General features: G+C 40.7%; 1 protein-coding gene across 1 annotated transcript in view; it reads right to left on the minus strand.

The window, feature by feature from the left end:
* Positions 1-16,259, minus strand: part of LOC143821096 (uncharacterized) — an 87,508-nt gene extending 71,249 nt beyond the window's left edge. The window contains exons 1-3 of the mRNA XM_077304726.1: positions 16,155-16,259; positions 15,707-15,874; positions 11,707-11,778 (exon numbers count right to left, since the gene is read on the minus strand). Of these exons, the coding sequence (XP_077160841.1) occupies positions 11,707-11,719 (13 nt within the window). The 5' untranslated portion in view covers positions 11,720-11,778; positions 15,707-15,874; positions 16,155-16,259. The remainder of the gene's footprint in view (positions 1-11,706; positions 11,779-15,706; positions 15,875-16,154) is intronic.
* Between the last annotated feature and the right edge of the window lie 1,054 nt (positions 16,260-17,313).

The raw sequence follows: 17,313 nt of genomic DNA on the forward strand, positions 1-17,313 counted from the left end.
CCTGCATGGTTTCTTCTGCACTAGGATTTCTTTAGCACCGCTATTGCTTTTCTCCAGTCAATTGGAAACAAAATTAAAATGGTGGTTCTCCATTATACCATTTCATGACACAGGATACTTACCATTCATTTGTTTGTACACACTTACCCCCATACACCCCATACACTTACCCCATACACATAATACCATTTATAGCTGGTATTATTGATACATTTGTGTCGTTTTTATATTGTTGTGTTTGGTTTACTTTCCCTAAAAACATCTATATTAGATTACAGATAATCTACATGGGACCACATGTATTTAAATTAGAAAAATTTAAATTAGAAAAAAAGTCATGTATTTAAATTAGAAAAAAAATCTCAATCAATAACTGGTTTTCAAGCCCATCTCATTTTTTTTCTTCCCGTTTTGTGGTCTTGATGGAACCGGGGCTTTTGTAATACTTAACACAAGTATTCTAACTCTACATCTCATCCAAAAATTCTCCAAGGCCTGTAAAATGCAGCTATTCAACCAGGCCTATAGTTCAGGCCAGTAAAATAGTTGACATCTATATTAACGTCAGATTGGCCTCCCTCCCGTAGCACCCCCCCCCCCAGGGTTCTGGCTTATACTTTTGCGAGGAATTTTAGATTTTTAGAAGGGTTTTAATGTAATTAAATTATATTATTATGTTTATGTTGTCCATTACCCTGAGTCTACTTTGACAGGGAGGACTGTTTACAAATTTAAATAAATAAATAAAGATATTGCACTTAGTTTTCATATTTTTGTTCATTTACCAAGTGCCTGGTCTCAGATCTCTGGGTGCTAAGAAATAAATCAAAAAGCAACAGTAGCATGCATTTATTTGGATCAGTGAAAACATCATGAAGTAATGATCATGTTTTCAAGTTCCCTAGAACTCTTCATCAGGCTGGTTGTTAAGCAAAACAAAACAAAGCACAGAAGCAGTGGGATGGGGTGGGGTGTTGCTGGGTATTAGGAAAAACCCCAATCAGTAATAGATCATCTTAAACTGGAATGTAGGCCGTATTGCACAGATTTGATCAGACTGGGTCCCTTTTTCTGCAGAAAGAGAACATGTTGTAAAAAACCATGCTGCAACCAAGAAGCAGTGGTCATTCTTCCTCTGAAAATATACAATTGCCTTCAGCAATTTAGAGGTCAGAAAGGCTCTTACTGTCCTGGCATTGTGAAAATGACATTTAACTGAATTATTCAAGAGGGCTTTTCTACGCAGGAATTACTGTACAAAATGATTCACAAAGTTACTTGGATATGCGGTTGGGAATGTGGACCTTCTTGTAAGTAGGATCCTAATGTGTGATTTTGTATCATTCAATGTGTTGTGTTAATACTTATGCTTTGCTGAATTAGATTTGTGGTTCATTCTGCAACTCTAATTCTATTGAATGGTTTATTGAAAGTCCCATCCTGCCAATTGTATTGAATCACTCTGTGTAATCTGTCTTGTGTCCCAATAAGAAAGGTGGACAATCAATAAAGTGCTTGAGTAGGCAGCCACAGATCAACTTCAAATGTTCTGGGGAAAACATAACTCTTGGACCCATTTCAGACTGGTTTCCAGCATGGCCAAAGGGTGGAAACGGCATTAGGTAGCTGGATCAAGGTGGGTCAGTGCTGCTTGTGTTACTTGACCTCACAATAGTGTTTGTACAGTCAACAATGAACTTTTAGCTCATTGTCTTGCAGCCATGTGTATACAGGGGTTGGCCTTGCAGTGGCTTGTCTCCTTACTCCAAGGTTAGAGGGCGGCCATCAGGGAAGAGCAACCATGCCACTAGGATGTCACAAGGACACTGATGGCACCCAGCTCTATCTGTTGATGGATGGCTGCTGGGCAGTAGTTTCTGGAGAGCTTGGTGGCTGAACAGCCCAGGAGCTGTTCTGGGCTCAGCAATCTGTGCTAGATAACTCAGGGCCCACACTGAGTCCAGTAGTAACTGTCAGAGAATCTGGGGATGACTATAGTAAAGAAACAGCCCAGGAATTGTGTTGGGCTTCGTAACAGGTTCTGGAGACCCTGGTGGCTGTGCTGGGGCTTTGGTAGCTGCTGGAGAGCTTGGAGGCCACAGCAGCAAAGAAACAGTCTGCAGGTGAGTGAGTGAGTGAGTGAGTGAGTGAGTGAGTGAGTGAGTTATGCCAGGCTTGGGGGTGGCCAAAGTTCCGAAGAGTGTATCAGGTCTGGTGGCAGCTTTGGAGAGCTCAGGAGCTGCAGCAGTGAAGAAACAGCCAAGGAGCTGTGCTGGACTCAGCAGTGGCTGCCAGATAACTCAGGGGCCATGCTAGGTTCAGCAGTACCTGCCAGAGAACCCAGAGGCCATTGCTGTGAAGCAACCAATTGGGAGCTGCACCAGGCATTTCCCCCTCACACAAATCATGTGGCCCCCACTTGTCTATATACTATTAGCTACCTGTGGATCCCATCTGCAGAGAGCTAAATCTATGGATTGGGGCCACATGGAGACTGATCAGATGCTTCTCCAAAACTCAGGGACCTCCCAAGCTTGCAGAAAAATCTGAAATGTTTCAATTTCACCGTTGGAGGTAGAAGCCCTGAAAGGAAAACTAGGAAAAGGAAAAGTAATAAATAAATAAATTGAAACATATATGACGCTAGCATCTATCTTATACTTCCTAGGTCATAAAAACAGTCTTCTGTACAACATAGGAAGCTGTTTGGGGAAATCTGGTTGTTACTTTACAAAGAATAAAAAAAAAGAATCACCCTCAGTAATATTATCCTATCAGTTTCATTTTCCACAGCACTGAAATGTTGTCCTTACAAGTCTATTTGAACATTGTTAACTAGTTATTGGTAGTTCCAAGGAACATTGTTTTTATTCTCTCAGTTTATAATACATTAAAATTTCATCCTTTCTATCCTGCTTGCTTATCTCACTTCTGTCTTCACTTCTAAAATTTGACATTGGGCAATTTGATGGGTCTTGTTCTTTTGCTTCTAATTTCTGGCTAGGATCCAAAGAACTGCAAAACAAGTTCTTTACATCCTTGGAAGATGGTGAGTTGTTTTTCCCTAACAGCAGCTAAATATGTTGCATGTCAGTTGTTTGAAAGAAAAAATAAGAAAAGGAAAAACTGACCGCTGAAAGAAAAAGAGAAACAGACAGTATTTCACTGGTTTAGCAACACTATCATCTGGATCCTAGCCTTTGTCTTCAGTTTTATTCATGACTTGTACCAAAAGCATTTTCAAGGTGGGCCTTCCTGATTGCTTCCTTTTTTGTCTAATTATGAATGTATTAATGACAACAGGTACCATAGAACCACAGAGCTGGAAGGGATCATACAAGCCATCTAGCTCAACCCCCTGCTCAATGCAGCATCAGCCTAAAGCATCCAGGTTACGTATCTGCTTGAGACTGTCAGTGAAGAGGAACTCACCACCTCCTTAGGCCATTGAATCCACTGCTGAACTACTCTGTGGGAGAAAAAACCCTGATATCTTGCTGATATCTACATGTAGTTTAAACCAATTACTTTGGGTCCTATCCTCTGTTGCCCACCTCTAAGTGTCAACCTTTCACATACTTAAAGACAGCAATCATGTCCCCTCTTAACCTTCTCTTCTCCAGGCTGAACTTTCCCAAGTCCCTCAGCCTTTCTTAAAGGTCTTGGTCCCCAGGCCCTGGATCATTCGCATTGTTGTCCTTCGAACCCTCTCAATTTTATCCACCTCCTTTTTGAACTGAGGCCTCCAGCTTGGTGTAGTAGTTGACGTCTAATCTGGCAAGCCGGGCTTGATTCCCCACTCCTTCTCCACTTGCAGCCAGCTGGGTGACCTTGGGCTCACCACAGCACTGACAAAGCTGTTCTTACCAAGTAGTAATATCACGGCTCTCTCAGCCTCACCCACCGCACAGGGTGTCTGTTGTGGAGAAAGGAAGAGAAAGCAATTGTAAGCTGCTTTAAGCCTCCTTCTGGTAGAGATCAGTGGCATATAAAAACCAACTATTTTTCTTCCTCTTCTTCTTCTTCGTCTTCCTCTTCTTCTTCAGAACTACACACAGTACTCCAGGTGAGGTCTGACCAATGCAGTATACAGCGTGACTATGAAATTGTGTGATTTTGATCTGATGCCTCTGTTAGCCTTCTTTACTGCCGCATCACATCAGCCGATTCCACACCAGTGGTGCCACTTCAGGCCGCCAGCAGTGTGTTGCAGCACAGCATGCTGCTCCACCACTTCCTGTGTCCCCATGGAGGACACTGTCCACCCTGGATTTTTGCATCCTGAGGAATGCAGCCATGGCAGAAACATTCTGCAGCGGGGGTGGAAGTTTTAGGGGTTTTTTTGCAAAAATAATGCCCCATTTGGGCCCGTGGCCCCTCCAGGCCTCCATCCACATGGGCCTGCAACTGGATATGCTCCATTGCCCCCAACAGTGGAAAAGGGAACAAAGATATTTCCACATTCCCTTCCCATGTGGCAATGGAGTGCCTGATCCACACTGAGCCCTGCAGTCATATGGGTGCTAGCCCAGCCTTTCCCCCCCCCATGTAGAATTGGCCATTATCAGCTTATATTTAACTTACATTCCACAAGTACCCCCGAGATCACATTCACACACACTGCTACCCAGAAGTGTAACTCCCATCCAGTATGCATGTTTTTCATTTCTGTGACCCAGATGTAGAACTCTGCACTTCTCTTTATTGAATTGCATCTTGTTCTCATTTGTCCACTTTTCCAGTGTATTCAGATCTCATTGAACTCTATTACTATCTTCTGGGCTATTCTCAAACCCTAATAATATATATAAAAATGAGAAATTAATCAAGAAACTAAGATGTCTGTAAAAGGCAATTTTAACTGCCCCTGTAGCTTTTTCCAAACACATCTAGGCAATAGAACAAATTCTGAACCTAGTTGAACACTGCATTCCCATGTGAACTATAAACTGACTGGTATGCTCTTTGTGACACATTAAAGTGACATAATTTATCATGTAACCTAGAGGAAACGTACTATCCTGTTTTCTTTATCTGGACCACAGATGTCTTGGCCTAGCATCCTCCCTAGAAAATCAACCGTATGTACCATTTGCCTTCTTTGATTCATGCATCTTGCATGGCTAGTTGAATTCTTCTAAAACTTGAAATTGCATTGGTTTATGTTAAGAAATAAGAATTCCAGTGGGGCCGCCTAGTCACAATTAATATCAGGAGAGTAATAGTTACGGGGCACAAAAATCAGTATTCCGGAACAGATTCTGTAATGAGAAAAAGAAGCCATTGACTTCCACACATATAGTACTGTTTTGTTATTCTAACAATCCACTGCCTTTTTGCTTTGGATTTTGCCTTTTATCTTTTACACAAGGCCCATGAGCAAACTACCATAACTCAGTTAAAGAACTGAAAAAGCCATGTCTGTAAAGGTTCCCGAAATGATGTTTTTCTACGTTATGTGGAATGGGGCAACTGCAGTGGTAAGACATATCTTTATCTATCTGTGATATTGTTCAGATGGTCATACTCAAAAAGAGTCTTTTCTGCACAGGGTTTTTGCTGCAATTTGGCTTATTATCTGCATCGGTTTCTCTCTTTCCTTACATGTAGTATCATTTGTTACTTGATGCTTTCCCATTTTCTCCCTTCAAGTTTTCCCGACTATAAAAACAAGGTCTAAAAAAACAGGGGATAAACTTGAAGAAAAGCTAGAAGAACAACAACTAGCAAGTGATACTGTGCATGAGGGGAGATGAGTGATGCAGTTCAGAAGCCATGCTTAGCAAAAACTCTGCATAAAAGCTCAAGATGTGGAGAGAAAAGTACACCAAGATGATGATAAATTAACAACTGCCTTTTATGGCACTGATATTAACACAGATCTTAGGAGACTTCCATCTGGAAAGGCAGGAATCACAGTGAACCACCTAGTTCAGGGGTAGTCGACCTGTGCAGGGGGTAGTCAACCTGTGGTCCTCCAGATGTTCATGGACTACAATTCCTTGCCAGCAAACGTATTGCACATGGGGCTCATGGGAATTGTAGTCCATGGACATCTGGAGGACCACAGGTTGACTACCCCTGATCTTGTGGACCACTGCTATCAGACTCATTGCCTCAGCATGCATGAGTGGACACACAACCACCCCCTGCAAAGAAGATGGCTCCTAGAAATCTTACTTATGGCAGTTTCGAAATTCTACAAATCCATAAGCATTTAATGCACAATTTTGTATTAAAACAAGTTAACTCCCTTTATGTACAGAGGTTAACTGGAAGCTCTCCAGACGTGTCAGAAAAAGCAAGGCTCAACACATATTATTTTTGTGTCCCCGAGTACTCGTTGGAACACATGAGCAGTTGGCCCAGCACATGATGATGCTTATTTTGAAACCAATCTAGATCAACAAACCCTTCCATTTTTCATCCTTATGTTTCTCTTGTTTGCTATAATTAGTCCTCTGAGAAGTTACAAATTAAACAGCACTTACTCAAAGCAAAATGGAAACTTCTCCGTATAATGGTTTCTTTTACAGAGAACAGACCAAATGTAAAATCACGTTTTAATTTTGAATATGGAAATTCTCCTAGTGATGAAAGTTATACTTTGTAAATCTTGGAATGCGTATTTCATATTTTCAGTCTTTAAAAAAAAAAAAAAACAGTAATGATGCCAGTGAACTTCAGTACGATGATGTTTAAACGACCCCAGAGCCTGCTCAGATCCAACTGTCTGCTTCCAAACATTAACTTGCATTCAGATTTAGAAGCTGAATTATGCTGAGCTTGAAAGACACACGGCTTGGACTAGAAACAGCATTCAGGCTACCAAGAAGAACAACTAAAAAACTGAAAGACTCAAACAGTTGTGCAAGATAATGTGTGGGTTGGACTTAGCTGATGTTTCACTGTGAAAGACACCACTATCTGTTAAAATAAATCCCAAAGCAGCAATGTTCATATTGAAATGAATGCATTGTGGAAACAGCCTCCCTTTAGAAACTGGAATAGATATGGTAATTTTTCCAAAAGGATCTGTTATGTCTTTTGATGACATATTACTGTATTTTCTTACTTGCCTTTTTATGGCTGGCTTCTTTGAGCAAATTGGAATAGTGGACAATATACTTACCTGGTTAAAAAAAAATGAAATGGCTTGGCTCCAGCAATGCACAAGCAGAAACATAAATGGACTTAGTGTTGTTTCACTTGCAGATAAAAAGGTAAAGGTATCCACTGTGCAAGCACCGAGTCATGTCTGACCCTTGGGGTGACGCCCTCCAGCGTTTTCATGGCAGACTCAATACGGAGTGGTTTGCCAGTGCCTTCCCCAGTCATTACCGTTTACCCCTCAGCAAGCTGGGTACTCATTTTACCAACCTCAGAAGGATGGAAGGCTGAGTCAACCTTGAGCCGGCTGCTGGGATTGAACTCCCAACCTCATGGGCAGACAGCTTCAGACAGCATTTCTGCTGCCTTACCACTCTGCGCCATAAGAGGCTTGTTACACTTGCAGATATTGTGCAACAATTATAGTGTCTAGAAATTGGTTGCAAGAGACCTACCACAAGTGGAAACACAAGTGGGGATACAATAAATCTGGCTTTGCATACAAGGCTAGTGTGGTCTTTTTCTTGTGTTTCCGCCTGTGCAAGAAGTCCACTGGAGCCACGCCAATTCTGAACATTTTTTCTGTAGACAGAAGGTTACCACAAACAGCTTTTGAAAAGTCTCTCAAGTTTGAAAGCAGATTGTCATGGCTGATCTTTAAGGAAGAAACAAGTTGCCTTGTGGAACAGCTTCCATACTTCTTTCCATGGCCTTAAAGCAATGTTTCTTTTATTTTTTGACATTGTTGTATTATCTTGAGCAGCAGCTTCACCATTTCAAATAATAAAGTTATATATATATATATATATATATATATATATATAGATTTAACACCCCCTAAATTTAGAAAATCTCATCAGACATATCATAGAAATATATAGTATTAATACCTTGGTTTACTTATAAAGGTTCTATACTGTAAATATGGCCCTAGAAGCAGCTGCATCACATTTGCACGGAAAGAAAACATACTGAATTGTTTAGACAGACCCATAATATAGTGGCAATTTCTTTTCCCCTTACTTCTGAATTAACAGTTTGAAATACTGTTCTTTAAGTCCCATAAAGCTTGGTATGCCTTGGGAAAAGCACTCCAACCTTAATTTAGGCCAGGCTTCTTTCCACTTTGAAGGAACAAAATGAGGCTTTAGCAATTCCAGGAGCCCTTAAGCACTCATGGACTGGAGACTTCAAAAGCAATCAGGAAGGTATTGTTGGTGTAAAACACTCCAAAAAGACCAGTCACTCCAAGCATTTCAGGACCTCCAATTCTGCATCCAAGAAAATCTGCTTGGTTTTCTACTGTTATCAGGACATAGGCAATGTTGATATAGCACAGAGCTGCTTTGCCGTATTAAATGGAGAGCTGCAATGAGTATCCTCCACTTTTGGTTTTCAGACTGAAAATAGTGATGTGGCAGTGGGCAAGAAAAGAAATATCTGCCAAAATGGATTTTAATGGATTTTATGGGGTTTTAGAATGTTGTAACCCGCCACGAGCCGCAAGGGAGTGGCGGGCAATAAACCGCATAATAATAATAATAATAATAATAATAATAATAATAATAATAATAATAATAATAATAATAATAATACTTTTATGGGAATATTTGACATTTTAGACCCAATTCAGTTCCATTGTTATGTCAGACGTTGCTGTTAGGTCCTATTTACTGTCCTAATTTTTGCTTCTTGGTGCTTTTTTCCTTCTGGGATTAGTAACAAAGATTATTTCAGACAACAAGTAGTGAAGAACATTCCAATCTCCATCCTTTTAATTTATGGACTTCTGAAGAAGCGGCATCCTACTGTCAAATATATTATTTCAAAATGTTGCTCTGTAGTATTGCAAGAAAATAGTATAGTACAATCACCTGTCTAATACCGAATACCATTCCATGCCAGTTACCACATCTATTAGGAACACAGACACAACACAGGTAAGATGAGGCAGCCAATTGCCTTCCTTGTCGGTCAATCTGCTTGTGGGAATGTTTGGCTGCTTTTATGCATGCAATTTTAGCAGATTGGCTCCATACAACTCTTTTTCAGAACATAAAGCGGCAGAATTATAACAAACTTTTGCTTTAACAGCCACACCTATGATTGTATGCTTTAGTTCTCAAAAAAGAGGTGGATATAGGTTCTGAGCAATCCCATGAAAATATTTGGTTTGGCTTTCTTTCTCTTCCCCAAGTCTAAAGTTAAAAAAAATAACAAAGATCCTTGATAAGTTTCAATAAAGCTACTGACTTGCTCATGATGGTACGTCTGAGGTATAAAGTTTATATTGAACACAGACATACACAAACCCCTTGGGAATTACCACTTTGCCAACAGAGAGGAATTCCAAAATTGGCATATTTTATCTATTTACAATAGAAGATTACACAAAATTCCTACACAATGCCACATCAACTTGCCCAGAAAAATTATTTCATTTTACAGAGCCCATGGCTATGCGTAAGCAACTTATCCATTATTCTTTTCATTAGGAATGTTACAGAATGATGGGCAGGGTTTAGAGAACTAAAAGTCACAATGCACTGGAAGAGCACGTTGCCAGTTAAAGGATCACAGATGGCTCTGGGGAAAGACCTTCCTCTGTTGCCAATCGGAGTACATAGTTCTGAACTAGATGGACCAATAGTCTGATTCAAATGGCTTTCTATGCAATTACAGAAGCATGCACAGTGCAGTATAAGTAGAGGTCTGTTATTTGTCTACTGTTCTTCCTGCTGCCTGCCTGTCCTTGAAGAGCTATTCTTGAGGTTGAAAGGATCCCTTGGAATGGGCTAGGCTGTGGGTGAGGTGTTGTAGCTGGAAGGGACAATCATGAGAACACCCCTCCCCTACCACCACCCACTCTAAGTGCCAAGTAGACGTTTAGATCTACGCCTACACAGAGCCTGGACAAACCAAAGTTGTAGAATGAGATGGTTTTTACTTGAAAAGTAGTTTTAGAGTTGGTTGTTGTAACAATGCTATTTACAATGCATGCTTTATTTTCTATTTGATCAATTGTAATGGCTTTAGGCCACATATAATAAATGCTGCTCCTGCGATTACCACCACGAGCACCATACAGAGCTGGATTTTGTTTTTTAAAGTTAGCTGCAACCACATGCTGTGCAAGTCATTTGATATTATATAGACTGATCCCTGACCTAGATGGCCAGAAGAGCCTGAGTAGGTCAGATCTCAGAAGCTAAGCAGGGTTGACCCTGATCTGTGCTTGGATAGGAGATCACCAAGGACGTCCGGGGTTGCGACGTAAAGATGGGCAATGGTAAACTACCCCTGAATGACTCTTGCCTTGGAAACTCTGTGGGATCTGCAACAACCAGCTATGACTTGGCAGCGCTTTCCACCACAAGCAGACTGACTCCCAATGTTGAAAGAAAACCGAATGGTGGGTGTGCAAGCCTTTGGAGTGAAGGGGCTGAGTTTAGACATTTTTTAAGAGCCCTTCCAACTCTACTTTTCTAATTTAAAAAACCCTTCTAGTTTAAGTTAATTGCTTGCAACTGAACATCCTGATATTACACCATTCTTAACTTCTAATTTACACTGACATTACAGTGATGTATGAAAACTGGTACAAAAATTACACTGGTACAAATATTTAGTGCTAGTAAAATGAAATGTATTGACTTTGGTTTTTGTTTTTCCTCCCTGCTATGAAAGTTGTATGAAGAAACCTTACATTCCACCACCACCCCACCCCATTATCAAGTGTGTAGATTTCTGGGTCTGCTGTACAGAAAATTGTTAAGCAACAGATCTATCTATAAAAGAGAGCCATTTTGATAGCATATGCTTCTAAGATTCCTATGTTAACTCCAAGGTGTCATCCACTGGGGCAAGAAATTAACTTTTCTACAACTGATCCTTAGCACAACACCTCCTTAAAAAAACAAAACTCTGACACACATACCTCCCAAAATTGTGGAAGAAGTATTTGGAATGCTTGATAGTGAGATAATGACCAAATTTTTTTTACCAGTTTCCATCTCAGCTCTTTAGAAAATGCAAGTCTTGATTTTTTAAATGTTTCATGCCAGAACTTAATTTCCCTAATCCTGTAAAATCAAGCTTTTTGGCAATTCTGAGTAGTAGGTTGTTTAACAATTCCAAATTCTGCCTGAGACGAATACATTAAAGAGCTGAAAATCAATGGTACACTACTATTACAACTTTGAGCTTGCAAATCAAAATTCGGTTTGGATACACTTCAGCTTTATCAGAGCCCCTGACCGCATAAGACCCTATCCTGTACTGCATAGAATCAGCAAAACACAGGATCTGCCAAAATACTGCACAGAGTCTGCTTCTGTAGTATGTAATAGATATGAGGCTAACAGTGTAGTGACTGGAGAGTTGGAATAGAATTTGAGAGACCAGACCAACATCAAACAGACTTGAAACTTGCTAGGCGATAATGGGCCAACTAGACTACCTAAGCTGAACTCACTGCACAGGGGTGTTGTGAGGATAGAACAGAAGAGGGGAGAACTCTGTGGGCTTTTCCACAAACTGGGCATTATCACGTTAAGCCTGCTGCATGGCAAAGCACAAGAAATAATCGTGACTCACCGGCACTCCACATCTCTCAAGCTGTCTTGTATGTTTCTGGGTTCTTTTCATGCATCTTGCACTCCTCATTCACTGCCAGAAACATGAGAAGAGAGAGCAAAGCGCTCTAGTCTTGTTTCGCTTTGGCCTGCCTACCACTGTCACCAACCAATCCCCTCCCAGCACGGCTGACTGACATATGAATTTCCAGCAGCCGCCAAAACTTTTTTAAAAAATAGACTTATTTGTTTAAACACCTATCCGAATATTCATAGAGGAACAGACAATCACAGCTGAGGTGTGTGTCCGCCTAGTCATTGCTCCAGGCAGGTCTCCATTTTTCAAAAGAACTTCCCATCCCAGGAAGAGGGGAGAGGGAGGTGGGGACGAAGGTGGGACACTGGAAGCGGGTTTAGCACTTCTTTGCCTCCATGCATTTCTTATGCTGGTGCCCTACTGGTTGCCCATCGGGGAATAGTACTTTTTAGTTTGGTGAATCCACTTTTGGGGATTCACCCACTCATGCTTTAAAATGGCGATATAGCAAGCAGTTTTCTGGCCGGACGCGGGATGTTGGCAACTTCATGGGGAGTGGCCAGAATATAGTGTCTTAAGATGGTAAGCATGACGCTAAATTTATGGTGTGCAGAAAAGCCCTGTTTATCATTCTGAGCTCTTTGGAAGAGAGATGGGATAAGAATGTATTACATTTGTAGTACAGTTATACATTTGTAGTATAGTTACTGCATTTACTTAATGAATGTGTATAAACTTTATTTTTTAGTAAGCAATACCCTCTCTAAAGTAAAGCTTTGAAGTTTCCTGTATAACCCTTCCACAAATTCTAACTAAGAGAGGGTGGAGAGAATGGCTGCATTGTAGACTTAGGTTCTATACCATCATTTAAATGATCCTATGTTCAGTGACACGGAAGAGGTCATGACAGAACTGTCAACTACAGAGAAAGTTGAAGTAAAACATCCTCCAACCTACCCCTAGAGAGAAAGCAAGCTGCCAAGCTCTGGCCACTTCAAACTGAAAACATGTCAGAAATATCTATTCAATTCTTGTTCAACCACCTTAAGGAATGAGTATAGCATTGGAGTTGAATAACCCTGAGGTTCTGTGGAGGGGAAAAGGAAGTAGATTATAAGTAGAGAAAAGTAGCATATAAAAAACAACTCTTCTTCTTCTTCTTCTTCTTCTTCTTCTTCTTCTTCTTCTTCTTCTTCTTCTTCTTCTTCTTCTTCTTCTTCTTCTTCTTCTTCTTCCATAACCTAATAGGATCAGGCATTGGTGCCTACCCCAATGCAAATACACTCATATGCCTTGAGAAGGAGGAAAAAGGTAACTAGGTGCATCGCTTTGCTCCAGTCCCTTCATTTGCTTTCGAGAATAATCCATGAATAACAACTAACCATATTTTGCTATTTCACAAACAAATGCTGAAGGAGCTTCGCACATGCTTACATGGAAAATGCTCCCCCTCTGCCTCTTTTCAGTGAGGTTAGTTATCATCACTATTGCATATGATTTCCTTATTCTCTCCAAGATAAAAGTCAAGACAATATATTGTCCTGCAAAATAAGAGGAGCAAGCTGAGTTTACACAAGCAAGCGTGAAATACATTCTAAGCTGGTTCATGCAGTGGCAAATCATGGCTTGCCAGTAGTGTAGTCTAGGTGGTACTAACAGTGCCATTTAAGAGGGTACTGTTGTAATTTACTATTTAATTTAAGCTTACTTTATTCAACCAAGCTTCCTCAGATCAGCTCTAAGAATAAGCGTGGTGAGCCCAGACCTGACAGGGAGTGGCTATAGAAGGGGCAGACTTGGTGTTTCGGGAGCACTTTGCTGAAAAGCTAAAATATGATCTATCTCCTCCTGCACACATAGCTGTGCTCAAAGGAGGGGGTGGGAATCTTACCCATTACTTTTACTGCAGTGTCGCTTCTGAAAGAAATATACCCTACTGTAACACTTTCTGAAGTGTGAAATCATATTGAAATGAGCAGTTCTGTTTGCAATGAATAAAGATGGAGTCCTTATGCTGTGCATGCACGCACAGTGCTCATACAAGCAGGCATTAAAATCCCCTCAAGCTATTCATAGCCATTTCCCCTTTTTGTGGGTAAAAGAAAAGCAAGAGCTTATAAAAGCCTACTTCCTGAACTAGCAAAATGACTTACACCTGGTAGCACCAACACCTGGTTACAGAAGGTCTCTTTTCCTATTCCTGAGTGACTAACTGTTATTGGCCCCAAGGGTCCAACCGCTAGCCTTTGATGTAATACCAAGGGACGGGAAACATCCCACCCAATAATAATAAATAAATAAACTTTGATCATGAGCAAAGAAAATTGTGATGCATAGAAATCCATACATATCCAAATGCTTCATTTCCCGAAATGACGTTACAAGGGGGGGGGGAAGCAAGATCACCATTTCTATCTTATACTGCATGTGTGTGTTCTCTGCATGTAACATTACACTATTCTCACATCAATATTAGATTCTGCTTAAATCAGCCTCGAATGAAAATAAAAAGCCTGTATTGACAAAGATTTCCATTCCAGTGCTCTTCTTAATCATTCTTATATAAACTATGTGGTTTAAATAGAGTGAAAATAGCTGTTTTAAGTCTCACTCTGAAATAAATCAGGCTATCTTATTTTCTCAACAAAACTATAACAAATTATACCAATGGTATGAGATGAGCTCTCTTGTTACTGAAGTGTTTCTTTTCCTTTAAATGAAACAGGTTAATCATTATTTTGGATTAAAGTCTATGACTGTGAAGGCAATCCTAAACTACTGAACAATAAAACTTCTTACAGTCCTTAGATGTATGGACAAAGGAGCGGATTAAAGTCATCTGAAATGTATACATCAGATCTACCCATTTTCATTAAAAAAAAAAGTTGTGAAACAATAGAATGGTTTTCATGTCATGGGCATTTATTCAAGGACTTGCTTCCTTTTTAAGTTTCACACCTACTGAGATTCCTTTTGATTTATGGTCCCAAATTAACTTAAAATCACAGCCAGATATTCAGCTGGAACAAATCAACACGGAACAAGGTTGATTTACATAAGGTCAGGATCCAACCCTTGTTGAATCAAAATGTGGCTGAATTTCACCAGATCACTGCTTCATGCTGCAATCAAAAGAAAAATGTGAATGGATGTACAAGGCCAGCTTTTTATTGATAATGTAAAGCAAGACTATGATTTCGTGGAAACTTGCAGCATTTTTGATTTACTATAAATGTTCCCTAATGTCTCTGTGTTGGAGTGTGTGCATTTGTATGTGTTCGTATACACTTATTGCCCAGAGCTGATGACTTATGATTTATAGCCCAATGCAATGTTGAGTATGATGTGCCAAAGCCTATTATGTTTAGGCATCCCTAGTTCTGCATAAGATCAGGTTGTTAGAAGACTTCACATGAGTACAAAACACTTACAAGGGAATTACCAGGAAAAATCTGGAGCTATAGCAACTGGTAGGTCCAGAAGTCAGAAGTAAACCCAAAATGGGTCTCATGAAGAGTGTGCAATCTAATGTGGAACTCAATTAATTTAGGAGGATTTATCTGTGCTTCAAATTGCACTGGTTGTACCCCATTTGCCGAAGTCTTTGCCCTGTACTTATTACTTAGTATTAGAATGTTCGTAGTCACTCTTCTATCACACTGGCCCCACATGCATCTTGGCCTTTTGGAGAAACCCCCAGGAAGGGCTGGCTCTACCCAAATGATGCCTAGGTGGTAATTATCTTTGGTGCCCTCCTATTTGTCCAGTTTTTGAATGTTGCCATGACAAGTATACCCTAAATGTACACAAATGTACCTTCTATGCTAGGCAACTCAGTAAGTCCCTAAATTTTGCATGGCATCAACAGCTATCCTATTTACTTGAAATGTAGACTAGGGCTTTTTTCATATGGGTCATGAAGAAAAAGAAGGGGCGCTCTTTAATTCACATGTTAATTATATTAAGTACAACAATTTTAAAATACCTTTTACATTCAACTTTAACTCGGGGTTGTGTTCCTTCTGGGTTCATAGGGGTATGCTTCAAGATCACATGGGATCTCCACCTTGTATGCTGCAGCCATTCTTGCTTCTATTTGCACTTTATCACCCATTTCATCTTAGACTGCTGTATCCATCTGTTCTGCTGCAACCTGTTTCACAAGACACAGCATCCCACTTTTATCCTATTTCCTTAGCAACATAAGAGAGAAAGTATTTGAGTTGTATCTGTACAGGAGTCTCTACCAGGTAGGTTGTGTTGCTAGCTGAGGTCAAGGATGAAGCCAGGAGCCAGGGCAGGATTCAGGTGAGCCAACGGAACCACTTCACAGATGTTGAGCCCCAGTGACCTCATCACATCCAGTTTGGGGGTAGGTTTGAGGAGGAGTTTGGAGGAGGGTAAGGTACATCAAGAAAGCAGGGGACCCTTACCCAGACCAGTGGACCTACATCAAGGTCTCTGGTCTCTGACGATTTAGGAGGAGTCTGTATTCTGGTCCATGACAGCTAGCTGTTGCTAGCATAGGTTGTGCATCCCTCAGAAGACACAGGGAAGAAACCATGAAACATTTTATTCTAGACTTTTTCTAGTTGCCTAGGTGCTGCTTGTCTATAGTTTCATTTCTGGTGTTCCTCCTGGTCAATTTCCTGTTTCTGGGACAGAACACAATTTCGCAACATGCTATGGGTGGGTGGTAATTAGGATCTTTTTCATTACACAGAAGCATACTCAGCCCAGCTTCTACAATGACTGATAGAGGTGAGGAAAATATCTAGCTGGTACCATCCCTAAAATCTAGCTGGTACCATTCTATGTGTAGTTTAAAACCATTACTATATATATTTAATCCTTGGCTGCGTTCTACATTTGGGATGGGGAGATAATAATACTGGCCTGCCAGACAGAGTTACAGTAAGCATTGCTGATGGACTGTAGTACAAAGTTCCGTGACCTCCTAAAAGCATTACATATAAAAATGTCAAGTCATATTGTTATACTGTTATTTGAATGTTTTGCTCACAGGCATGGTACAGCCTGATCTTATCATTTATCTCAGAAGCTAAAGAGGTTCAGCCCTGGCTAGTACTTGAATGAGAGATCTCAAAGGAAGATTCTGCTGAGGAAAGCAACGGCAAACCACCTCTGCTTCTCACTTGCTTTGAAAGCCCCTTGTTGAGTTTCCATTAGTTAACAGTGACTTGATAGAATTTTACATACTGGAACACACGGGAAAGGCATTCTTCTTCCCAGTGGGCACCCAGAGTGGCTTACAACAGGGGTAGTCAACCCGTGGTCCTCCAGATGTCCATGGACTACAATTTCCATGAACCCCTGCCAGCATTTGCTGGCAGGGACTACCCCTGGCTTACAACATCATTCTCTCCCCCCCCCCCCGCTTTATCCTCACAACAACCCTGTGACACTGAGCTTCCATGACAGAGTGAGGATTCAAACCTGGTTCTCCTAGTTTGCCAGTAGCCTAGCCACTACACAATGCTGGCTGGAAACCAAGGAATGTCCACAACCAGAGCAGAGAGAGACAGCAAGAACAAACAGAAGGAAACAAGTGGCACTGGTCCTCCAAGGAAG

This window comes from Paroedura picta, chromosome 11 (genome assembly GCF_049243985.1).
Source record: "Paroedura picta isolate Pp20150507F chromosome 11, Ppicta_v3.0, whole genome shotgun sequence".
Taxonomy (NCBI): Eukaryota; Metazoa; Chordata; class Lepidosauria; order Squamata; family Gekkonidae; genus Paroedura; species Paroedura picta.